Genomic DNA, 27,314 nt, shown 5'->3' with positions numbered 1-27,314 from the left:
TTAAAAATTGTACATTCAAAGACACTATCAAGAGAGTGAAAAGAATCCATTGAGTGGGAATAATGCAAATCATATATCTGAAGCAAATTATATATAGAACTACTACAACTCAACAACAAAATATCAACAACCCACTTCACAAATCAGCAAAGGGTTTGAGCAGATATTTTTCCAATTTTTCCAAAGAAGATATGGAGGTGATCAACAAACATATAAAAATATTCTAGGCTATTCATTATTGAAAGGTCATATTGAACTCAGCTAGTGCTTTTGTAGAACTGCTTATTTCTCCTTTCAGTTCTGTCATGTTTGCTTTATATATTTTGGTGCTCTTTTGCTTCTAATTGTTTCTAATTGTTATATGTTCTTGATGAATTTTCTCATTTCATCAGTATATAATGTTCATTTTTGTCTTAATGTCTATTTTGTCTGATATTAGTATAGCTACCCAGGTCTTTTTGCTTTTCATCTACATGGAATATAATTTTTCATCTTTTCATTTTCAACATATTTGTATCTTTGGATCTAAATTGAGTCTCTTGTAGAAAGCGAGTAGTTGGATTGTGTTTGTTTTTAATCCATTCTCCATCTCTGCCTTATGATTGTAGAGTTTACTCTATTTACATTTGTAGTAATTACTCTTAAGGAAGGACTTACACCATTCTGCTGTTTGTTTTCTATATGTCTTATAGTTTTTGCCCCCATTTTGGCTATTACTGCCTTCTTTCTTATTTAATTGAATTAGTGACATGTTTTGATTCTCATCTCATTTTTTCCTGTGTTCATTCTATATGGCTGTTTTCTTTATGGTTACCACAGTGATTACATAGAACATCTTAAAATTATAACAGTTTATTTTGAATTTATGCCAACTTAACTTCAATTCCATACGAAATCTCTTTTCTTTTTTATTTTGAAACAGAGTTTTGCTCTTGTTGCCCAGGCTGGAGTGCAGTGGCATGATCTTGGCTCAGTGCAACCTCCGCCTCTGAGGTTCAAGCAATTCTCCTGCTTCAGCCTCCCAGGTAGCTGGGATTACAGGCATGTGCCACCACATCTGGCTAATCTGTTATATTTAGTAGAGACGGGGTTTCTCCATGTTGGTCAGGCTGGTGTTGAACTCCTGACCTCAGGTGATCCACCTGCTGCGGTCTCTCAAAGTGCTAGGATTACAGGCGTGAGCCACTGCGCCCGGCCCAAAACCTCTACTTTTATACAGCTCAATTGCCTCATTAAGTTATTGATGTCACAAATTACATCTTTATAGATCATGTGCCCAATAACATACACATTTATGCATGAGTCTTTTAAATAACATAGAAAGCAGAAAGCAGGGTCCTAAGCCAGAGTGTCAGTATTACTGGTGTGTGTGTCCATGTATTGACCTTAAATGGAGTTTTCATACGGCTTCAAGTTACTGTCTAGTGTCCTTTTTTATCAATGTTAAGAACTTGGTTAGCCTTTCTTGTGGGGGTGGGTCTAGTGTTGGTCAACCCTTTCAGTTCTGTTTTTTGGAGGAAATCTGTGAATGTTTTAATTTCCCCTTTATTTTTGAAGGATAGTCTTGCTGGATATAGAATTGTTAGTTGACTAGGTTTTTCTTTCAGCAGTTTAAATATATCATCCCTCTGCCTTTTGGCCTCAACATTGCAGCTGAGAAAAGCACTTATAATGTTTTTGAGGATCACTTATATGCGACCAGTTGCTTCTTTTTTGCTGCCTTCAAGAACTTCTCTTTGACCTTGTCTTGAAAATTTGATGATAGTGTGTCTTGGTGTGGAACTCTTTGGATTTTGGATGTGCACATTTACGTCTTTCATCACATTTGGAATGATTTTGGCCATTATTTTAAAAAATAATATTTACCCCATTCTCTCTTTTTCATTCTTAGATTTCCATAATGCAAGAGTTGGTCAACTTGATGGGTCTCATAGGTTTTTTAAAGCACTGATTAATTTTTTAAATTATTTTTTCTTTCTGTTCATTACATTTTATACTTTTACTTGTCTTACCTTTAAGGTGACTGATTCTTTCCTCTTCTTGCTCAAATCTGTTGCTGAGCTATCTGGTGAATTTTTGTTTTCTTTTTCAACTTTTATTTTAGATTCAGGGATTACATGTACAAGTGTATTTATTACCTGGGTATATCATGTGATGTTGAGGTTTAGGGTCCAAATAATCCTATCATCCATGTACTGAGAATAACACCCAAAAGTTAGTTTTTAAATCTTTTCCCCACTACCTCCCTCCCCTATCTAGTAGTCCCCAGTGTCTTTTGTTACCATCTTTATTTCCATAAGTACCTGATGTTTGGCTCCAACTTAGAAGTGAGAGCATGTGATATTTAGTTTTCTGCCCCTGTGTTAATTTGCTTAGGATAATAACCGCTGACTGCATTTATGTTGCTGCAAAGGATGTGGTTTTTTCTTTTTTATGGCTGTGTAATATTCCATGGTATGTGTATACCATATTTTCTTTATCCAGCTCACTTTTGATGGGCACCTACGTTGATTCCATGTCTTTGCTATTGTGAATAGTGCTGTGATGAACGTGTGAGTGCATGTGTCTTTTTGGTAGAACAATTTGTTTTCTTTTGTATATATGTCCAGTAATGGGATTGCTGGGTCAAATGGTAGTTCTGTTTTAAGTTCTTTTGAGAAATCTCCAAACTGCTTTCCAAGTGGCTGAACTAATTTACATTCCCAACAACAGTGTATAAGCAATTCCTTTTCTCTGCAGCCTCACCAACATCTGTTGTTTTTTGTCTAGTCAGATTTTAACTTTAGTTATTGTACTTTTTGGCCCCAGACTTTGTTTTTTTTTTTAATACTTTATAGCTTCTTATTAATATTCTCATTTGTTCATACAGCCGTTTCTTGATTTCTCTTATTTCTTTGTCCATGGTTTCTTTGAACTTTTTGAATATGTTGTATACAGTTTATTTATTTTGAATATGTTGTATACAGTCTATATATAGGACTCTAGTTAAGTCCTATATATAGACTTTTTAGGTACAGTTTTTGTTGATTTACTTATTTTTCCTGTGATGAATCCGTGCTTTCCTGTTTCTTTGTATACCTTGTGACTTGTGTGGCATACTGTACATTTGAATATTATAATGTAGTAACTGAAAATTGGGTTCTCATCTATCCTTAGAATTTGATTTTTTTTTCATTGTTCATGGCTGCAGTTGTGTTTGTTCAGTGATTTTTTTTTTCCAAACTGTTTTAGTGAAGACTATATTCCTTGTCATATGTATTCAGTAAAGTCTTTCTTCTTTTAGCTTGTGCTTAGGTAGTGTTTTGTTAGGGATTTTTTTTTTTTTTTGAATGTCAGGAGTGGAAAATGAAAGTCAATGAAAAAGCCTCTTTCTCCAGTCTTTATATGTTGTTTCTCTACTGGAATACTCACTCAGCACCTAGCGAGGCTGTTTACAGGTCTGCCTTAGTCTTCCCTTCATGTTAATGCTTATCCTAGAGGTCAGCTAGAGGTGAAAACTTAGGGACTTCTTAGCTTTTTGTGAGTATGCGTCCTACCCTGTGCATGTGCATGGCTTTCAAAATACTTTCATACACCCAGGTACTTTTGAATGCTGTCATTTCCCAGAGATCCTCTCTACTCACCTTTCCCTCCTAGATTTTGGGTTGTCCATTTTATGTCTCAACTATAAGTTTTTGCTCCAGATCATTGTAGAGTTTTCATTTGCCTTATTGTATTTTTAAGCAAGGTTTAATGCTTTTCCTTCCTGAATGAGTTCCATGTGAGGTGAAATGTAGGTAAGCACCTTGCATCAGTTCTTCAGGTAGCCTCTAGAAAGGTTAGAAGAGACAAACAACACTTTGTAAATAGGATCTTTCTGTTCATTCCTGGCCCAGTGAGGGTTGGCATCATCAAGACTACTGCTGAGCCAGAGAGTTTTGGGGTAAGCACAAGTAAAAATGCCACAAAGCTTTCCTATTTTGAAGTTGCTTTTTCCTTGATTCAGTGATCTCTTGGTTATTCTAAACCCCTTACTTTTTTCTGGATTACTGAGAAAGTTGACTCTCAGAGATTGTGCTTGTTTTTTGTGATTTTTGGAGGGACTGAAGCTTGTAGCCACCTACTTTACCATTTTATTGCCACTGTTTGGCCATCTTCTTTCTCTTTTAGTTTTTCTTCTTATCTCCTTGCTTTTTTGTTTTTCTGAAATGTTCTCTCTCCTTCTGCCTTCCTCCCCATTTCTACCTAGAGAGATTAATTTTTATTTCTAGTCTTAATTTTTTTTAAAGTTATTGACATTTAAAATTTTTGTCCTCTTTCTTTTGGTTTGGAAACCAGAAAATAGAAAATATATATCATTTTTCTATTGTTTTTGTGGCTACAACTAAAATCATAACTCAAATACGTAATTTAAAGGCTAATTTTTTTCAATATCTCTAACTGATTCTGTCATAAAGTATCAGCATTTAGAATATTTTAACTGTGATCACTCTTTCCTCCATGTTAGTGTTGTTCAGGATGATAATTCTAACTTTTTATCTTTTGTAATTAAATATTATTTTTATAAACAATTTGTTTAGATTTATAAACTTACTTCTTGGTCAATATTTCTACCTTATGTCTCAGTTTATTCTTTTAGAATCCCTTTTCTTCTAAAGTACATATTTTAGAAAAATTTTTTGGTGAGGTTTTGTTGGTGGGAACTCTTCAGTTTTTGTTAGTCAGAAAATACTTTTTTTGGCTCTTATTTTTACATGATAGTTTAGGTACGAATAAAGTCTTGGTATATCTATTTTCTCAGAACTTAAGGATATTCTTAAACTGTTCCATCTGTTACTGTTGAGATGTTAGGTGTTTTATAGTTACTTAGATATTTCCTATTTCTGGAACTGTTTATTCCTTCCTGCAGTTCTCGGTTTTTATCTGGTACCATTTCTCTTTAGCCTGAAGAACTTGTTTTAGTTTTTTTGTTGGACTAGTCTACTGAAGACAAATTCTTTCAGATTATTTTTATTTGTGAATGTTTTTATGTTGCTTAATTTCTGATGGTTATTTGCATGAATTATATTAATAGTATTGACAACATTTCTTTCAGCACTTAAATGATGTTTTCTTTTTGTCTTCTCCCCTCTCTTGTTTCTGGTGAGAGGTCAGCTGTTATTTATACTTTTCCCCCATGAGTCATGTTTGTTTTTTCTTCGTAGATTGAAAGTTTTTTTCTTTGTCTTTCCTTTTCAAAATTATAATTATGATATGTTTAGTACTGATTTATTCATTTAGTTTGGGGTTCACTGAGTTTCTTGATTTTGAAGCTGATGTTTTCACATATTTTGGAAAGTTCTCATCTGGTATCTCCTAAGATATTCTGCTTCATTCTCTCTTGTCTTCTTCTGGTACTCCAATTATATTTATGGTTATCTGTTTGACATTCTCTTAGGGAGCTGAACTGTATTGTTATTTTGTTCATTCTTTTTTTTCTCTTAGTGATTCAATGTGGATACTTTTTATTGACCTGTTTTCAAGTTCACTGCTTCTTTCATTTACTGTTGCCAGTTTGCTGTTAATATCTGATATAAAAAAACATTTTTAGCATTTTCTATGGAATTTTTTTCGTAGTTTCAATCTCTGCTGGATTTCCCATATTTTCTTTTGACTACTCTAAGTACCACACATATGTGGAATCAAGTGTCTGTCTTTTTGTGATTGGTATATTTAACATTAGCACAGTGTTCATCCCTGTTGTAGCGTATGTCCAAATTTTTTTCTTTTTAAAGGCTGAGACTGAATAATATTTCATTTTGCATGTTGGTGTACATGTGTAAATGCATGCACCACATTTTGGTTATCCAGTCATCTGTTGATGGACATTTAATAATTATCCTTTCAAGTTTTTTGAGGACCACCATTCTGTTTTCCATGGTGGCAGTACAAACACCACCAACAATGCACAAGGGTTTCAGTCACTCTAATTTGAAACCAGCACTTATTGTTTTCTGTTTTTGGATAATAGATGTCCTTATGTGTGTGAAGTGGTGTCTCATTGTAGTTTAGATTTGCTTTGGCTGATGATTAGTGATTTTGAACATCTTTTTGTGTGCTTTCTGGTCATTTGTATATCTTCTTTGAAGAAATGTCTGTTCTCCAGTACTTTGCCCATTTTTAAATTGTTTTTGTTTTTGTTATTGTTGTTAGGTGATAGGATAGGAGTTCCCTCATTTTGAACCTGTGGGTCTCATTTATGTGAGATTGGTGTCTTGAAGACAGCATACCAGTGGGTCTTGGTTCTTTATCCAGTTTGCCACTGTGTGTCTTTTAATTGGGGCATTTAGCCCATTTACATTCAAGGTTGGTAGTGGTATGTGTAGATTTGATCCTGTCATCATGATGTTAGCTGGTTATTTTGCAGACTTGTTTATGTGGTTGCTTTATAGTATCATTGGTCTGCTTATTTCAGTGTGTTTTTGTAACAGCTGGTAACAGTTTTTCTTTTTCCAGATTTAGTGCTTCCTTCAGGAGCTCTTGTAAGGCAGGTCTGGTGGTAACTAATTCCCTCAGCGTTTGTTTGTCTGAAAAGGATCTTATTTCTCCTTTGCTTATGAAGCTTAGTTTCACCAGATATGAAATTCTGTGTTGGAATTTTTGTAAGAATGTCGAATATTGGCTCTCGATATCTTCTGGTTTGTAGGGTTTCTGATGAGAGGTCTGTTGTTAGTCTGATGGTCTTCCCTTTGTAGATGACTGGACCTTTCTTTCTAGCTGTCTTTCACATTTTTTCTTTCATTTTTGTCTTGGGGTGATCTTCTTGTGCAGTATCTTACTTGAATGCTCTACATTTCCTGAATTTGAATGTTGGCTTCTCTAGTTAGGTTGGGGAAGTTCTCATGGATGATATCCTGAAATATGTTTTCCAATTTGGTTCCATTCTGTGTATCTCTTTCAGGGGCAACAGGATGGTCGTAGATTTGGTATCTTTTACACAGTCCCATATTTCTTGGAGGTTTTATTTATTCGTTTTCATTCTTTTTTCTCTATTCTTGTCTGTGTTATTTCAGAATGCCTATCTTCAAGCTTTGAGATTCTTTCCTCTGCTTGGTCTGTTCTGCTATAAATACTTGTGATTGCATTATAAAATTCTTGTAGTGTGTTTTTCAGCTCTATCAGGTTGGTTACATTATTTTCTATACTGGCTGTTTTGTCTGCCAGCTTCTGCATTGTTCGTCATGGTTTTTAGCTTCCTTGGATTGGGTTTTAGTGTACTCCTGTAGTCCAGTGATCTTCATTCGTATACATATTCTGAATTCTGTTTCCATTTCAGGCCAGTTCAGGACTCTTACTGGAGAGATGATACATTTGTTTGGAGAATAGAAGGCATTCTGGCTTTTTGAGTTTTCAGGGTTCTTGTGCCGATTCTTTCTCATCTTTGTGGGCTTATCTACCTTCAGTCTTTTAGGTTGATGGCCTTTGGATGTTTTTTTCTCCCTTTTATCCTATTTGATGACCTTTAGGGTTTGATTGTGTTATAAAGGGGATTCAGTGGATTGGCTTCATTTCTGGAAGTTTTTTGTGGGGCCAGTGCTCTGTTCCCAACTGTATTGCCCCCAGACTTTGTTCTTTGTCTCCTTGAGGTTAAGAATTTACTGTGTCGGTGGAGGCCAAAGTGCTCCTGGACTGCTGGTCACTACACTCCAATGGGTGGTGATGGTCAAAGCATTTCATAGTGTGGTGATAGCAGGGTCCATCCTTGTAGCAGCAGCTGCAACAGAGTGCTAGTGGGTGTCAGGGTGCTTGCCTCCCTGTGGGCGTTCACCACAGTGGCAGAGGCAGCACAGCTGTGGGGTGCGTGGAGACCCCTTGTTGGTTACTGTGCACACAGTTGTGCTGGAGGTGGTGTTGGCTTGGGAGCTGGTGGGCATGGGTCTGGGTGCCTTCTCTGTGCCCCATAGCAGAAGTGGTTGCTCAGGTGGGAGAGGATTCACTGTTCTCTGTGCAGTGTTAGTGTAAGGGCAGTGTGCAGGCAGGGTTGGGGTTGGCTGGTTCTGCCCGCCAAGGCTCCATCTACAGTGGCAGTCAGCAGGTGGAGGTAGGGTGGATTGCACTCTTGTTCACTGGTGGAGAAAGGAAAGCAAAACCTGCCCACACTGACATATACCAGCAAAGTGATGTGGGGAGTTGCCATGGCTTCAGGGGAGGCTGACATATGGGGAGGGAGTGTGGGCTGATGCATGGTCATAGGTGCCACCCCACTGCAGCTCTCCACAGGTCAGGCATGGTCCACCAGTGCAGAAGCTATGATACAGCTCCCAGGACATGCGAGGCTGCCCTGCAAACATGTGTGGCCAGGCTGGGTCCTTGGGAGAGGCCAGCACACCAAGGGATGGTCAAATTGGACCAGCCCCATCTGATGGACAAGACTGTCTTGCAGAGATCAGGTCTAGCAGTTTCCCTTGAACTAAAGTCACCTGTGGTTGCAAGTTGAGCCTAGGAGCATGGCCACTCCTAAATGTGCTCTGCTATGGATGCTCCTGCATCAAACCTTCTGGGCTCCACATCAGCTGGCTTACTGCCCCTACTACTTCCCTAAGAAGCTCTCCCGGCCAATTCAGTGTCCATGGTGGTTGAGGGGGGGTCTCTTCCTGCCAGAGTTTCAGAGGCTTGTGGCAAGTGCAGTTGCTCCTTGCCAGTTCAACTCACCTGTTCCCCTGGAGCTGTTAGGATCCAGGAATGAGTCCTGGTGCAGTGCACAGTAGGCCCATGCAGGATTCCCAGCTTTCTCCCCCTTCAGCCCAGCTTCTGTGTCTTCCCTGTGTACACTCTTGATGCCTTGCCTCTGAAGATCTATTAGAAGCACACCAGTCATCTCAGTGTCTCGGTGGGAGCTCTTTCACCTGGCTGCATCTAGTCAGCTGTCTTGCTCTCCCCCACTGCTTATAACTGTTGTATCTTCTTTGTGTATTGAACCTTGTATTAATATATAATGTTCTTTTTTGTCTCTAAACTTTTTGGTTTAATGTCTGTTTTATTTATTTTTAGTGTAGTCACCTCCACTCTCTCTTGGTTTCAGTTTGCATGGAATATCTTTTTCCATCCTTCCACTTTCAATCTATTTGTGTATTTGGGTCTAAAGTGTATCTCCGATAGCCACCATATATAGTAATGCATCACTTAACAGGGTTATTTTCTGAGGAATATATTATTAGGTGATTTTGTAGTTGTGAATGTCTTTAAAATGTACTTAGAGAAGGTATTGCCTACTATATACCCAAGCTATCTGGTATAGCCTATTGCTTGTAGGCTACAAACCTGTTCAGAATGTTACTCTACTGAATACTATAGGCAGTTGTAACACAATGGTAAGCATCTGTGTATCCAAACATGTCTAAACATGGAAAAGATATAGTAAGAATGTGCTTTTATAATCTTATGGGTCCACTGTGATATATGCAGTTTGTCATTGACCAAAATGATGTTATGGTGGCACATCACTGTAATTGAATTATGTTACTTTGTTCTGCCAATCTCTGTCTTTGATTATATAGTTCATTTCATTCACATTAAAAGTAATTACTGATAAGGAGGGGCTTGTCTCATTTTTCTATATGTTTTCTTTGTGTCTTACAGCTGTTTTGTTCCTCATTTCCTGCATTATTGCTTTTTAAATGTGTTTAGTTGATTTTTTACTGTGAAATGTTTAGATTTCTTTCTTATTTTCTTTTGTTCACATTCTATAGCTGTCTTTTTGTGGTTGCCATGAGGATTACATTCAACATTCTAAAGTTATAACATTCAAATTTGAATTTATGCCGATTTAAATTTATTAACATAGAAAAACTCTGCTCCTATAATAGCTCCAACGTCTCCTTTTTTGGTTGTTGATTATCACAAAATCACATCTTTATACATTTTTCTGTTCTGAAACATAAATAAATAATTTTTAAAATGTATTATTCTTTGAAATGATGTAGGAAAGGATGTGGAATTACAAACCAGAGTTAAAATAATGCTAGCTGCACTTTGGGAGGCTGAGGCGGGTGGATCATGAGGTCAGGAGATCGAGACCATCCTGGCTAACACAGTGAAACCCCAGTGAAATCAGTAAAATAACACAAAAAATTAGTTGGGTGTGGTGGCGGGCGCCTGTAGTCCCAGCTACTCAGGAGGCTGAGGCAGGAGAATGGCATGAACCCAGGTGGCAGAGCTTGCAGTGAGCCAAGATCGCACCACTGCACTCCAGCCTGGGTGACAGAGCAAGACTCCATCTCAAAATAATAATAATAAATAATAAATAATAATAATGCTAGCCTTTAGACTAATAATTTTCTTTTAAGTATTAGTCTGTGAAATCATTTAGATAATAAAAAGTAGAGTTACATATCATTGTACAGTAATACAGGCTTTTATAATTGTCCATATATTTATCTTTATTGAGTTCTTACTTCTTCATATGGCTTTGAGTTAGTAGTGTTTGTGTGTATGTGTTTTAATTTGTTTTACCCTGCAGGACTCCCTTGAGAATTTCTGTGTGGCAGGTCTAGTGGTAATTGACTCCCTCAGCTTTTCTTTATCTGGGAACATCTGAAGTTGGGCTTTTTAAAATCTGGGAACATCTCCCTTAATTTTGAAGGACAATTTTGCTGGTTATGGAATTAGTGGTTGCCAGTTCTCTTAGCACTTTGAATATATTGACCTGCCGTTTTTTGACCTTTAAAGTTTCTAATGGGAAATCTCCTAATCTTATTGATGATCCCTTGCAGGTGTTGAGTCACTCCTATATTGACTCTTTCAAGCTTGCCTCATTATCTTTGTATTTTGAACATTTAATTATCAGGTATCTTAGTGTGGGTCTCTCTGAGTTTATCTTACTTAGAATTCATTGAGCTTCTTGGAGGTTTATATTCATGTCTTTTATCAATTTTGGGAAGTTTGGGGCCATTATCTTTTCAAATAATCTCTTTGCCCCTTTCTCTCTCTCTTTTTATTCTGGTACTCCTACATATGTATGTTGGTTTGCTTGAGGGTGTCCCATGGGTCCCTTAGGCTCTTATTACTTATCTTAATCATCTTTTCTTCCTATTACTTAGATTCAATCATTTCTGTTGTCTTATCTTTAAGTTAACTAACTCTTTCTTCTGCCTGCTCAAATCTGCCTTTGAATCCCTCTAGTGAATTTTTCATTTCAGTTTTTATACTTTTCAGCTACAAAATTTGATTTTGGTTTCTAGGCTTTTTACCTCTTTATTGATATTTCTATTTTGTTTGTATAATGTTTTCTTGACTTTTTCCACAACTTCCTTTTGGTCTTCGAACATCTTTAAGATAGTTGTTTGTCTAGTAAACCTACTATCAGGTGTTTTTCAGAAACAGTTTTTTATTTCTATTTTTATTAAAAAAAATTTGTAGAGATGGTGTTCTATGTTACCCAAGCTGGTCTTGAAGCTATCCTCCTGCCTCAGCCTCCCAAAGTACTGGATTACAGATGTGAGCCACTGTGATTCATTTTGATTCATTTTTACCTTTGAAAGGGTCATACTTTGTTTCTTTATATGCCTTGTGTTTTTTTTTTTTTTTTTTTTTTTTTTTGAAAAATGGACATTTGAATCTAATGATGTGGTAACTCTGAAAACCAGATTCTCCTCCTTCCCCAGGGACTGCTGTTTTTATTGTTTTTGTTTTTTTGATTGTTATAGTCTGTCTCTGTGCCAAAGATCAGTCTGAGTTGGAACTTAATGTCTTCTTTGGTCTTTCCTAAGCCTGTACGTTTCTCTGAGCATGTGTGGTCACTTTCTAATTTTCTCTGAAGGTGCAGTTGCTTTTGAATGTCCTAGTCTATTATATTTTCCCAAAGGAGGAAAAAGAGAAAAATCAAGGGGGACAGGGAAGGAAGAGGGTGTGGGCCCTTTATGTCTGCTGGAAGTCACTTTAGCCAGAGGAGCATGGGCCTGCAAACAGTGGAGCTAGGTGTAATGGACACATAGCTATTTGCACCTCTGCAATTCAAAGTGGTGATCCGCAGTCACAGCATAGATCTCTGAAATTTGGAGGCAGTGTTCTTTTTGTCTATCTTGGCTCTTGTAAGGTATGTGTATGCTGCTCCAGGAGTATGTGCACAGCTGCCTGCTATAGGGGTGGCGGGGGTATAGGAAGCTGTTATTTTTTACGTGCTGATGTTGACCAAAATGAACTACAGTTTCCCATCCAAGCCTTCCCTTGGAAGTTGCAGGCCTTCAGCAGATACCAGAGTTGTCACAATAGTTACACACCAGACAGATTCTGCCAGTGCGGTTATTGTCTAGGTGGAAAGATTGATTCCTGGTGCTTCTGAGTCTACCGTTTTTCCAGAATCTTCTCTTTCTCCTGTGCTTTTGCATATTGTTTGCCTATTGAACTGTATTTTAGAATCTCTATTATATTTAATTTACATTCTCTTTCTTATTATTTTTATATCTGGCCCAATTCTGTGTCTGCTTTATTTTACCCTTGCTTCTCGTGACCATGTGTCACATTTGCTTGCTTATCTGTGTGTTTTGTAATTCTTTCATGTGAGATATATTAAAAAACAGCTGAGACCAAAGTCAGTAAACTTACCTCCAGGAAAGGGCTTATCTCTTCTTCTTTCAGTCTGTTGAAGTGAGGTGCTGCATCAGGCTGATCTCTATTTGATACAGATCTGGTCTTTTATGACAGCTTTACTTTGATTGAGTTTATCACTACTTTAAATATTTTGAAGTTAAGGTTCTGAGATTTCTTTCACAAGGAAAATTGAAGAGTGGTGAGATGCTGAAGATATCTTTGTGCTTTGCTATGAAGCCCCAAATCTTCTGAGCTGAGGGAGAACATGTTTTCTTTCTCTGCTTGCAGCCTGGTTGCTTATTCTCTTGTGTGTCCAGTTCTTTCCCCCAGCACTTTGTGCCTCTGGAGAGCGCTCTTCCCTTTGCCCTACTACCCAAGAGCTTTGAGGGTATCTGTGAAGGCCTGCAGTTTCTCCCAGCTTTTCTGTGCCACCTCCATCCTTCAGTTGTTAAGTGTCCTGAGTGCTTTCAGAGGGATCTCTCCCAGTTCTCTTTTCCCCTCTGTTTCACTGCCATGCTCCCAGTCAAGGGAGGTTAGCTGCCTTGTGCTTGGGGAGGCTTCCCATACTTGAAGGTTCATTCTCTCAGTTCTCTTCCTCCCCTGCAGCCTTTGGTTTACTCACCCGATGCCCCTGGTGTGTACCTGTGGGAATCAGTTGATGGGTGAGTGTTAACTCTCTGCTACAGGGTGCTTCTTATAATTTTAGTTTATCACTTTAGTTTATATGCAGTCACTCAAGGTTTGGCTGGTTTCCCCTTACCCTGTCTAACAAAGATTCTTTTTTCTCTTGTATCTCTGCCAGGCGTCCGAGCACATCTTTGAGTCTCTTCTGTCTCATGAAAGTGTTGTCACTTTCTGAAAGCTAGTTCATGTAGGTTTCTTTTCACCCTTAATTATTTGATTTCTTTTTAAAACTATGCTTTTGTCGTTAACCTGGCTTTTTTGGGCTAATGGGAGAATGATTGTTATCTTGTGAACAACTTCTACTTAATATCTAAAGTTTAAAAAAATGCTTTGTGATACCACTTTCCTCAATAGAGAATATGTCTCCATCAACCTTGTATTTCATATAGTATGAATTATAATGGTACATTACATTTATTTTATTAAGTATTAGTTACCTGGGTGGACACTGTCCATGCATCATCGCATTTAATACCCACAAACTTGAAAATACATAATATTGTATCATCCTCAGTTTCCAGTTGAGAGCCTAAGCAGGTAGGTCAATATTACATAGCCAGTTATAAACACATTTTAACTCAGAGTTGTCCATCTCTGGGACCACGTTTGCAAGTTGACATCCAAAGATGGGGTAGGTGTGTAACATAAGTGAGTAAAGCAAGTGGGGTATAAGAAAAATAACAAAGCAAATAGCATGATGAATGACAGTTAATACTCAGCCTAGATACTAGCAAAAAAACTAGAGGGTAGTCAGTTCTGTGACAGACTTTCTTGGGGAATATATGCCTCATTTAAAGGTGATGGTCATTTGTCAGCTGTAGCTAGTTGTTGTCCATGTGAGAATGTAGGTCCAATCTTCCCAATTTTCTGATTTTTCAGTAGAAGCCAGAAATCTGTATTTTTCATGTGAAAAATACATGTTGGTAGCTGGTTTAAATAAAACTAAAATCCAGTGTGCAGACCTACATGGTGAATTTTTTTTGAAATTTTAAATTTCAAATCTTTGTGGATACAGAGTAGGTTTATATATTTGTAAGGTATATGAGATGTTTTCATACAGGCATGCAATGTGTAATAATAGCATCATGGAAAATGAGGTACCCTTCCTTCAAGCATTTATCCTTTGTGTTACAGACAATCCAGTTACACTATTTTAGTCATTTTAAACTGAACAATTATTATTTTGTTGCTGTCAAATACTAGGTCTTTTTCATTCTTTCTATTTATTTTGTACCCATTAACCATCCCCACCTCCTCCTCACCCCACTACATGGTGATTCTGAAATTAAACATGTCCATCGACCCAACCTGTTATCTGGGCAGCCAGTTTTTTTTCTATGTAATAAGGTCTGAGCTCTTTTAAACTGTTAAGTCATACTATCTCTCAGTGCTTAGTTTCATGTATGTACTAAATAGATTAAGGAAGTGAAGACCCTTAGATGTAAGCTACACTATATTTTATTTGAAACACCAAGTCCTTCATTCATCTGCCTTAGCAATACAGTTCTTATATAAGGTATGTCTCACATTAAACTGATGCTCACCTGGAGATGATGCTCCAGGTATTATGAATTCTTAGTTTATTCTGGTTCACTAATAATGACTTTCTTTCCCTCTCTTCTTTTTTTTCTGTGATGTAGCTTTCACTTTCAGAAGAACAGAATGAAGTAATGAAAAATGGCTGTGAATCTAAAGAGCTGGTCTACCTCGTGCAGATTGCTTGTCAGGTGATTTTGTGAATGTATTCTCCATTTCATATGAAGTTAAAAATTAGGTTAAGTGATGATTAGATTTCTTTCTATAACGTGATTTGCCTAAAGGATTATAAGCCACAGAAAACTACTTATATAATACTGAAATGAGATTGTACAATAATGATTATTGTAAGAAAATAAATGGTATCCTTTTGAAACAGAAATAAGTGTATTCATACAATACTACATGGAATGTGGGGTTGAGCATTTTGCAACTTGTATGTCTTCTCTTTGCACTTTTAGAAAATTCCTAAGGCTTTTGACACTTATGAGTAAATAACAATGACTGTGGTAATCAAGATGTTTTCATTCTTTCTCACAGTCACATTGGTATTTCTACATGTACTCAGAGTTGAAGTCTTCTATTTAGTAGAATTAGTTTTATAGATATTTAATCTATACCCTTAAGTGAAAATACCTTTAATAAGACAAAAGGAAAGATATTTATTGATCATTACGTTAAGTGATTCAGCTATTGATCACATATTATAGCAAAAGAGTAGATTATGTTGTCTTTGCTTCAGATGCACACTTTTTCTAACTGAGACATTAAGTTTCTCTTTGGTGTAACAGTAGTGCATGTTTTTGCACTATTGTTTTTGTGCATGTTTTTGTAGCTTATTTCTTGACTTTTAATATTAGAACTTTTTTGAAGCTAATGACCATGACTTGCTCTTAATGAGACTTAAAATATGTCATTTGTAGCATTGATTATTTCCCCCATCATGTAAGCACTTAGTATTGTTCTTTTATTCACTTATTCTACATTCTTTGAGCTTTTTGCCTACTGGTCAATTAGTCATTGTAAAGAAAGTGTTTAGGAGGAAAGCTTTCTTCTATACAAAGTTTTCAGCTATCTTTGGGAGAGAGTAAGATATGGGCATTTATATTTTTTCTCAAAAAGTATTAATCATGTACCTGAAGCTAAATGATCCAAAAAAGTCTAATGCTTTCATCATGTGTGATATACTGAAGGTTTTAGTTGTGGTCACCTTAAGGAAAACCTTCCAGAATTAAGTACGTTTCTTTTTAGGTGTCAGAGTATAGAATTGGAAATCCAATTTTAGCTTGTATATAAATAAGTAAGATGGCCAAATTCACACATTGTTTATATATGTTTTATTACGTGTCACCTCAGCTTCTTTGAGAATGTAGGGAAGCTCTTAATTACTAAGTTTCATGTCATATTTCATAAAATGCTTCCATTTGGTGAGTTAATTTTTAAGTGAAAATATTAAGTGCATTTATGATAAGTTATTAGTAATAGACGGGTGAAAATCATATTTTTTATCTAGAGTACATCCTTGGTGTGTCAGGAATGAATTTCTTAATTCCTCTACAACCTAAGACATTTTAGCATCTCTTTTTCTCACCATTAATTTCCATATGCTTCGAGAATACAAATGTTCTTATTCTTATGAACAAACCATAACATCAACAAAAATTAAAAAACATCTGTGCTGTTTTTTAAAATGACCTTCAGAAGGCAAGCATTGTATTTTGGTACCAAATATTACAGTGTATAATTGTTACTTGATTGTATATTCGTGTGCAGTATTGGTGACCTAGATAGATAGTTTGTTTCCTGGTATAACTATCTTGTCAAGCTTCTTAAAAAATTTCATACTACTTGGTATACCATTTGTTATATCAAAGTAGTAATTTAGTGCATTGTAATGCATTTGTACCTGTTCTTTGCCTCATTATATGTAATCATTGATATATTCCCATGGCTTACCCCTGTATTCTTGCCATATTGTGTTAGCCATAAACCATATTAAACTAGAATCATACTTTTTTATAACTAAGAGAGAAAAAGACATACAATTAGACCTTCTAATTTTGCAGATGAGGAAACTGAGGTCCAGATTACTGAAGTGGTTGTCCTAAGCAATATTGAATGTTAGCAGTGGGGACTATGAGGATTTCAGTTTCTTGACTGCCACCTTTTTCTGTGTCTATTTCAGTCTATAACAAATTTGAGAAATTGCTTAATCTTCAGATAAGACCACCATTATACACTGATGTAATCTGTTTCAGAAGCTACTTATTTACAAATTTTATCTCTGTCAGTTTCTACTTTTTAATAATATCACTTGACATTCTTTTTATTTAACCAAAATTCTTGGTCTTTCATCTTAACCCTTTTCTTGTTCTGTTAGCTTATAAAAGTGACAAACTGATTAACTGTAATCCTTTTTCTTTCTGTAAGTTAAGTGATACTGATTTCTTTCAGTCTTATCTTGGAAACTTTGAAATGTGTCTATGCCTGCCCTTAAAAGTTTTTATTTCTTTCTAAATTGTGAGCCCAGAAATGTAAGCTGTCTTCCAGTTTACATTTGGAACCTTCAAATCTAGAGCCCCTATGGGAACACCCAGGCCAACTGGGGACAGTAATCTTAGTGATAGTAAAAATATTTAAACAACTGATACAACATGGACTGAAAGCAATAGAACAAATACTAGTTATACAGATCTCATTTACCCATATTGGTGTGTCTTAGCTGAATATTAGCCATGGATAAAATGCTCTTTAAGATGTCTTGAATGATAAGTCTGTAATGCTGTGGTGAGCCCGCAACTCCCTCCCTTTCATAGTAACTAATTAGAATTTCATGTCGTGCTGCAGATATCCCCTCTCTTATCTTTTTATTCTATTCTCTCAGTAAATGAACAAAAGTGTCTATTGAGAGAACAAACGGATCAGCTGCTGTGGATGAGGAACCTTCTCAAGAAAGTTAATGTATTTAGGTTGAAATTCATGGAAATTGATACAAATTCTCATAATCTCAGTAATATGTCATAGTAGATATGAAATTTAATAATTTTTAAAGGCCAAAGTTAGATAAACCCTGACACTAATTATATTGAGCCCCACTACAGAGAATAAAACATTTTATGGGTTTAACATCAGTGTTACTAGGTCCTAAAAGTATTCTTTTATTGCTTTATTCTTTAGCAAATAAGCATCAGCTTTTAAATGTTCATTTTAAAACAGCAAATTTAAGCCCAGCTGTGGTGGGCATTTTTTTCTGCATGTGCTGTAATAAAAGTCTTGTTTTGATCTTTTCCTTCTGTAAATCTAGTTTTGTTGGTATAAGAATAATGGCTGCTTAGTAAAATACTTAGGATTTTAATGTTTCACTGTCAGCTTTATAGTAGTTGATATTAATGGTTCCTATTTAAGTAAAAAGTATATTAACTACCTTTGTATTTTAAGCAGAATTAATCAATATTTAATAGTTTGATTTTTCTGAAGATCAAGTGTTTTATAAATATATACAGTAGCCTGAATGCTCTTATGTCATGGTAGATGGGGTAATCACTTAGTTTCAGGGGAATGCTTCCTTGCCTCAAAATATCTCCTGTGTTCTAATGTTCTCTTGCTTGAAATTCCATCATCAAAAATGCATTCCCTGGTATTAAATAACTCCTTTTCCATGCAGGGCATTAGAAAATGCTGTTAACTACAGGAGTGGGAGTAAATATTAACATTTATAGAGCATACGTATATGAACAAAATATATAGGCAGATTGCCAGGACTTTTATTTAAACCTCATAATGCTTCTGTGAAAGGCAGGTGTCATTTATTCCCGTTTCATAGATGAGTAAAGTGCTGTTCATTGATGTTGAGTAACTTGCATACATTTCTGTATTTAGGATAAGTCCAGGCTGAGATTTAAATCAGGTCTTTTTTTTTTTTCCCTCCCTCTTTTCATTGAACTTCATCCATTTAAAAAGATAATTGATAGCCTCCATTGTTTTTCAGATAATCCCATAACAAAGGGACTTCCAAGGACATGAGCAAAGACCATTCTTAGAACGGCAGTTATTTCTAAAATTTGTCCATTTCTTTACCATTTTTATTGTTACCAAGCTAGCTCAAGCATGATCTCTTGTTTGGGCTGATGTTTACATCCTATAGTCTATTATAACCTTATAAACTGCCAGAATGGTATAAAATGTAAATCAAATCTTGTTACTATCGTGGTTAAAACTCTTAAATAGATTACCACTGCATGCAGAGCTAAACCCAAACTACTTACCAAGGTCTGTGAGGGTCCTACACAATCTGGGTATCCCTGCCTCCTCTGTATCATTTCAGGACAGTCCCCCCTCACTCCCATGCTATGGTCACACCAGCTTTCAGGCAGTTTGTAAAAGGGCCAAAGTTCTTTCCTGTTACAAGGCCTTGAACTTTGATCATCCAATGACTCTGTTCACACCGTTCACACCGTTGCCACATCTGGTAGCTTCTCGGTCTTTAGGACTTGATTTAGATACCACCTCCTTAGAAAGGCTGTTTCTGACCCTATGCGAAGTAGATCCTTATTTCTTCAGAGTATGAAACTGTCATTTTATTTATGTGTTTGTTTACTTTAAAAAGTATTTGTTTTCCTCACTAGAAACAAATTCTAAGAAGTCTGGTGTATTGTTTATCATTTCTGTATTGCACCTCTAGTGCTTACTACAGTGCTTAGCACCATGTGAGTGGTCAGTAAATAGCTAGTGAATAAACGAGTGAAAGAGGAACAGATTCTTTTCATAGAAATCTGATCCTACATACATTGCATACATTGGGATATTTTTTTCTCATTCTGCTTCCTCAGCCTTATCAAGAATTGTTGATTTTTGTCACGCTTGGATAGTAGTAATTGGTAGTAAGTAGTAATGCTTGCTCTTTTTTCTTTTTTTGGAGACTGGGTCTCTCTCTGTCACCCAGGCTGGAGTACACTACAGGCTCGACCTCCCAGGCTCAAGTGATCCTCCTGCCTCACCTGGCTAATTTTGTACATTTTTTAGAGACAGCATTTTGCTGTATTGCCCAGGTGGTCACGAACCAGCTCAAGTGATCCACCTACCTCTGCCTCCCAGAGTGCTGCGATTACAGGCATGAGCCATTGTGCCCAGCAGGTAGCAATAATTCCTAAGATTAAAAATTAGCAAATTAAAATTTCGGAAGGAGTATATAAGGAAGAGATTTTGATTTAGTCCTTTACAGAGTTATTGAACTTTAAAAATTACTTTACAGAGTTATTGAACTTTAAACTACAGTGCTTAGCACCATGTGAGTGGTCAGTAAATAACTAGTGAGTATTTAAAAATACTCTGATTGTTTATTCAGTCTGTTTGGAAATTGGTTGATCAAGGCTCTATTTTGTTTATTTATTTATGTATTTATTTATTGAGATGGAATTTCACTCTGTTGCCAGACTGGAGTGCAGTGGCGCAATCTCGGCTCACTTTAGCCTCCAACTCCCAGGTTCAAGTGATTCTCCTGCCTCAGCCTCCTGAGTATCTGGGATTACAGACACACGCCACCATGCCCAGCTAATTTTTGTATTTTTTGTAGAGACAGGGTTTCACCATATTGGCCAACATGGTCTTGAACTCCTGACCTCGTGATCCACCCGCCTCAGCCTCCCAAAGTGCTGGAATTACAGGTGTAAGCCACCGCGCCTGGCCTATCAAGGCTATATTTTTACATATGAAACTACTTTACATTTAAAGTTCTTGTTTAATATCTGCTGAAAATACAAAGTATTTACTAGTTTTATAGTTTTACTCAGCGAATTTAATGCAGTTTTAGAAGATTTGCAAGTTATGTGTTAGAGTTTTAATTTTATAAGTGGAGATGTATATAAAAGATCAGACTTTTTGTTGGCCTAAAAATATATTTAAGAAGTTGAAAGAAATCACTTCATGAATATATGAGGAATTACATTTTGAAATCTAATTCCCTGCATTAACTTTTTGAAGCTCTGAAGGCATTTGTGTGGTTGGTAGTTGACACTTTTTTTTGAGTAACACTGCTTAGATGGAAGATGATTATTTTTCAAAAAATCAATAACTTTTTATTTTTCAGACCAGTTTTACATTCACAGCAAAATTGAACAGGAAATAATAGAGTTCCCTATGCTCCATGTTCTGACACACATGCAGCATCCCCCACTGTTGACATCCCACACCACAGTGGTACATTGGTTATCATTGATGAACCTACATTGATACATCATTATCAAAGTTTATAGTTTACTTTAGGGTTTACTTTTGGAGGTGTATTTTCTATAAGTTTAGAAAAATGTATAATGACATGTGTCACCAGTACAGCATCATATGGAATAGTATTATAAAAATCCTCTGTGCCCCTCCTATTCATCTTTCCCTTTGCCCTAACCCCTGGCAACCGCTGATCTTTTTACTGTCTCCATATTTTGCCTTTTCTAAGATATCACATAGTTGGAGTCATACAGTATATAGCCATTCACGTAGTAATATGCATTTAAATTTCCTACATGTCTTTTTATGGCTGAGAGTTCATTTCACTTTAGCACTGAAAAATATTCATTGTCTGGGTATACCACATTTTATTTATTCATTCATCTACTGAAAGACATCTCAGTTGCTTCCGGGTTTTGGCAATTACGAATAAAGTTGCTGTAAACATTTGCACACAGGTTTCTGTGTGGACATAAGTTTTCAGCTGATTTGGGTAAACACCAAGGAGCATGATTACAGAATTGCATGGTAAAAGTGTTTTTAGTTTTGTAAGAAACTGCCAAACTGCCTTTGAAAGTGACTGTGCCATTTTGCATTCCCAGCAGCAGTGAATGAGAGTTCCTGTTGCTCTACATCCTTGCCAGCATTTGTTGTCAGTGTTTTTGGATTTTGGCCATTCTAATATGTTATGTAGTAGCATTTCATTGTTTTAATTTGGAATTCCCTAATGACATATGATGTTGAGCATTTTTATATGCTATTTACCATCTGTATGTCTGTCTTCTTTGGGGAGATGTCTGTTCAAATCCTTTGCCTGTTTTTTAATTAGGTTGTTCATTTTCTTACTGTTGAGTTTTATGCATACTTTGTGTATTTTGGTTTACAGCGCTTTATCAGTGTGTCTTTTTTGGTTTTTTCTTTTTTTTTTTGAGACGGAGTCTCGTTTTGTCGCCCAGGCTGGAGTGCAGTAGCGCCATCTCGGCTCACTGCAAGCTCCGCCTCTTGGGTTCACACCGTTCTCCTGCCTCAGCCTCCCGAGTAGCTGGAACTACAGGTGCCCGCCACCACACCTGGCTAATTTTTTGTATTTTTAGTAGAGACGGTGTTTCACTGTGTTAGCCAGGATGATCTCAATCTCCTGACCTTTTGATCTGCCCGCCTTGGCCTCCCAAAGTGCTGGGATTACAGGCGTGAGCCACTGCACCTGGCTAATTTTTTGTATTTTTAGTAGAGATGGTGTTTCACTGTGTTAGCCAGGATAGTCTCAATCTCCTGACCTTTTTGATCTGCCCGCCTCGGCCTTCAAAAGTGCTGGGATTACAAGCGTGAGCCACTCTACACCCAGCCTAGTATGGTTTTATTATAAGTCTTGAAGTCTGGTAGTGTCAGCCTTTCAACTTTGTTTTTCTTTTCTTTCAGTGTTGTCTTGGTTTTTCTGGGTCTTTTGCTTCTCCATAATACTTTAGAATCACCTTATCAGTATCAACAAAATAACTTGCTGGGATTTTTATTGGAATTGTATTGAATCTGTAAATCAAGTTGGGAAGAACTGGCATCTTGACAATATTGCCTTCTTATTCATGAACATGCAACATTTCTCCATTTATTTAGGTCTTTGACATCTTTCACCAGAGTTTTGTAGTTTTCTTTTTATAGCTGTTATGTGTATTTTGTTAGATATATAGCTGTCTGTGTAGTTTGGTTTTTTATTGCTACTATAAACATTAATATATTTTTAATTTCAAATTCCCCTTGTTGTGTGTTGGCTCATGCCTGTAATCCCAGCACTCTGGGAGGCTGAGGTAGAACTGCTTGGCGACTGAGGCTAGGAGATTGAGGTCGGGGCAACATAGTGAGATCTCATCTCTATAAAAAATTTAAAAATTAGCCATGTATGTTGGTGCATGCCTGTGGTCTCAGCTACTTAGGAGGCTGAGGCAAGAGGATCGCTTGAGCCCAGTACATTGAGGATGTAATGAGGCATGATTGTACCACTGCACTCCAGCCTGGATGACAGAGTGAGACTTTGTTTCTAAAAAAAAATAATGTTAAAACCAAACAAGATTTCTCTTGCTCATTGCTGGTATGTAGGAAACTGATTAGCTTTTTGTGTATTAACCTTATATTCTGCAGTGTTGCTATAAATCATTTATTAGTGCCGGGAGTTTTTTGTCAGTTCTTCTGATTTTCTACATAGACAGTCCTGTCATCTGCAAACAAAAGTTTTATTCCTTTCCAATCTATATACCTTGTGTTTCCTTTTCTTATTGTATTAGCTAGGAATTCTGACACTATTTTGAAAAGAATTGATTATGGAAAATCATTGCTTTGTTTTTGATCCAGGCGGGAGAGTTTCAGTCACCATTAAGTATGATGTTAGCTGTAGGTTTTTTGTAGATGCTCTTTCTCAAGTTATGGAAGTTCCCTTTATTTCTGGTTTGCTGAGAGTTTTTTATGAATGGGTGATGGATTTTCTTACATGCTTTTCTGCATTTATTGGTGAAATCATGTGATTTGTATTCTTCTTTAGCCTGTTTATGTGATGGATTACATTAGTTAATTTTCAGATGTTGAACCAGCCTTGCATACCTGGGATAAATCTCACTTGGTAGTGGTTTGTAATTGTTTTTATATCTTGTTGGATTATAGTTGCTAATACTTGAGGATTTTTGCATGTGTGTTCATGAGAGGTATTTGTCTGTAGTGTTTTTTGTTTTTTTTTTTTTCTTAGAATGTCTTTGTCTTGTTTTGGTCTTAGGAAAATGTTGGCCTCCCAGAAGTTAGGCACTTCGCTCTGTATCTGTCGTCTGGAAGAGATATAGAGACTTGCTATAATTTCTTTCTTAAATGTTTGGTAAAATTTACCAGTGAGTATATCTGGGCTTATTGGTTTCTGTTTTGCCAAGCTATTAACTGTTAATTAGATTTCTTAAAGGCCTGTATTTGTTTCTTTGTGAGTTTTGGTGGATGTAGCTTCTTAAAAATTGGCCAGTTTCATCTGTGTTACAAATTCTCAGGGATAGAGTTGTTCCTAATATTTGTTATTATCCTTTTAATGTCCATGTGATCTGTAGTGACGGTCCTCATTGATATCTAATGTTAGTAATTTGTGTATTTCTCTCTCTTTTTTTAAGTTAGTCTGGCTAGAAGCTTCTCAGTTTTACTGATATTTTCAAGCAATTAACTTACGGTTTTGGTAATTTTCTGTTTTCAGTTTTGTTGATTTCTGCTCTAGTTTTTAGTATTTTCTTCTTCTCTTTACTTTGGATTTAATATGCTCTTCTTTTTCTAGTTACCTAAGGCAAAACTTAGATTACTGGTATTAGATGTTTCTTCTTTTCTTTTTTATTTCAATAGCTTTTTGGGGAAGAGGTGGTGTTTGATTATATGGATAAATTCTTTAGTGGTGATTTCTGAGATTTTGGTGCAGCATCACCTGAGCAGTGTACACTGTGCACAATGTGTAGTCTTTAATCCCTCACCTTCTTCCCGTCATCCCCCTGCCGAGTCCCCAAAGTCCATTGTATCATTCTCATGTGTTTATGTCCTCATAGCTTAGCTCCCACATTATACGAACATACAATGTTTGGTTTTCCATTCCTGAGTTATTTCACTTAGAATAATGGTCTTCAACTCCATCCGGGTTGCTGTGAATGCCATTATTTTGTTCCATTTTATGGCTGGGTATTACTGCATGGTATACCACATTTTCTTTATCCACTCATTGATAGATGGGCATTTGGGCTGCTTCCATTTTTTGCAGTTGCGAATTGTGCTGCTATAAATATGTGTGGGCAAGTGTCTTATAATGACTTATTTTCTTCTGAGTGGATACCCAGTAGTGGGATTGTTGGATCAAAAGGTAGATCTACTTTTAATTCTTTAAGGAATGTCCACACCTCCTTGGTTAGGTGTATTCCTGAGTATTTTTTTTATTTATTTTTTTGCAGCTATTGTAAAAGGGGATGAATTCTTGATTTGGATTCTCAGTTTAGTTGCTGTTGGTGTGTAGCAGTGCTATTGATTTGTGTACATGGACTTTGTGTCCTGAAACTTTACTGAATTCATTTAGCACATCTCAGAGCTTTTTGGATGAGTCTTTAGGGTTTTCTAGGTATACAGTCATATCATTGGTGAACAGCGACAGTTTGACTTCCTGTTTACCAGTCTGAATGCCCTTTATTTCATTCTCTTATCTGATTGTTCTAGTTAGGACTTCCAGTACTGTGTTGAAAAGAAATGGTGAAAGGAGGCATCCTTGTCTTGTTCCAGTTCTCGGGGGAATACTTTCAACTTTTGTTCAGTATAATGTTTGCTGCAGGTTTGTCATAGATGGGTTTTATAAGGTATGTCCCTTCCATTTCCTGAGGGTTTTAATCATAAAGCAATGATGGATTTTGTCAAATGTTTTTTCTGTGTCTGTTGAGATGATTGTGTGACTTTTGTTTTTATGTTTATGTTGTGTATTACATTTATTGACTTGGGTATGTTAAATCACCCCTGCATTTCTGGTATGAAACCCACTTTATCATGGTGTATTATCTTTTTGATCCTCTCCCGGATTCAGTTAGCTAGTATTTTGTTGAGGATTTTTACATCTGTTCTTCAGGGATATTGGTCTGTAGTTTTTGTTGTTGTTGTTGTTGTTGTTATATCCTTTCCTAGTTTTGGTATTAGAGTGATACTGGCCTCATAGAATGATTTAGGGAGGATTCTCCCTTTCTCTATCTTTTGGAATAGTGTGAATTAGGATTGGTACCAGTTCTTCTTTGAATGTCTAATAGAATTCAGCTGTGAATCCACCTGGTCCTGGACTTTTTTTTTGTTGGCAGTTTTTTTATTACCATTTGAGTATTGCTGCTTGTTATTGTTATGTTCAGGGTTTCTATTTATTCCTGGTTTACTCTCGGAGGGTTGTATGATGTATTTCCAGGGATTTATCCATCTCCTCTAGGTTTTCTAGTTTGTGCTCATAAAGTTGTTCATAGTATCTTTGAATGATCTTTTTATTTATGTGGTATTAGTTGTAATAGCTCCCATTTTATTTCTAATTCAGCTTAGTTGGATCTTCTCATTTCTTTTCTTGGTTGATCTTGCTAATAGTCTAGTGATTTTATTTATCTTTTCAAAGAGCCAGCTTTTTTTTTTCTTTTTCTTTTTTCAATTTCATTTAGTTCTGCTCTGATCTTGGTTATTTCTTTTCTTCTACTGGGTTTGGGTTTGGTTTGTTCTCGTTTCTGTAGTTCCTTGAGGTGTGACCTTAGTTATCTATTTGTGCTCTTTCAGACTTTTTTGATGTAGGCATTTAATGCCATGAACTTTCCTTTTAGCACCACTAGTGCTGTATCCAAAAAATTTTGATAGGTTGTGTCTCTGTTATTGTTCAGTTCAAAGAATTTTTAGATTTCCGTCTTAATTCATTGTTGACCCAACAACCATTCAGGAACAGATTATTTAATTTCTATGTATTTGCATAGTTTTGAGGGTTCCTTTTGGAGTTGATTTCCAGTTTTATTCCACTGTGGTCTGAGAGAGTACATGTTATAATTTCAGTTTTCTTAAATTTGTTGAGATTTGTTTTGTGGCCTACCATATGGTCTATCTTGGAGAATGTTCCATGTGCTCATGAAAAGAATATATATTCTGCAGATGTTGGGTAGAATGTTCTGTAAATATCTGGTAAGTCCATTTGTTCTAGGGTATAGTTTAAGTCCGTCATTTCATTGTTGACTTTCTGTCTTGATGACCTATTTAGTGCTGTCAGCAGAGTATTGAAGCCCCCCACTATTCATGTGTTGCCATCTGTGTCATTTCTTAGGTCTAGTAGTTATTATTTTACAAATTTGAGAGCTCCAGAGTTACGTGCATATATATATAGGATTGTGATATTTTCCTGTTGGACTAGTCCTTTTATCATTATATAATGTCCCTTTTTGTCTTTTTAAACCATTCTTACTTTAAGTAAGTTTGTTTTGTCTCATATAGGAATAGCTACTCCTGCTTGCTTTTGGTGTCCCTTTGCGTGGAATATCTTTTTCCACCCCTTTACCTTAAGTTTATGTGAGTCCTTATACTTAGGTGAGTCTCTTGAAGACAGCAGATACTTGGTGAATTCTTACCCATTCTGATATTCTGTAATCTTTTAGGTGGAGCATTTAGGCCATTGACATTCAACGTATCAAGATATGATGTACTATTCTATTCTTCATGCTAGTTTTTGCCTGAATACCTTATTTGTTAGTTTTTCATTGTATTACTGTTTTATAGGCCCTGAGAGATTTATGCTTTAAGGAGGTTCTATTTTGGTGTATGTTGGAGTTTTGTTTCAA

General features: G+C 36.3%; 1 protein-coding gene across 1 annotated transcript in view; it reads left to right on the top strand.

The window, feature by feature from the left end:
• ARHGAP32 (Rho GTPase activating protein 32) overlaps positions 1 to 27,314 on the top strand; it is a 215,795-nt gene that overhangs the window by 70,148 nt on the left and 118,333 nt on the right. The window contains exon 5 of the mRNA XM_023208637.2: positions 14,871 to 14,957. Coding sequence (XP_023064405.2) covers positions 14,871 to 14,957 — 87 coding nt within the window. The remainder of the gene's footprint in view (positions 1 to 14,870; positions 14,958 to 27,314) is intronic.

Source organism: Piliocolobus tephrosceles, chromosome 13 (assembly GCF_002776525.5).
Source record: "Piliocolobus tephrosceles isolate RC106 chromosome 13, ASM277652v3, whole genome shotgun sequence".
Classification (NCBI taxonomy): domain Eukaryota; kingdom Metazoa; phylum Chordata; class Mammalia; order Primates; family Cercopithecidae; genus Piliocolobus; species Piliocolobus tephrosceles.
The sequence above is the reverse complement of the archived record's forward strand: the minus strand, read 5'-3'. Positions and strand labels throughout refer to the sequence as shown.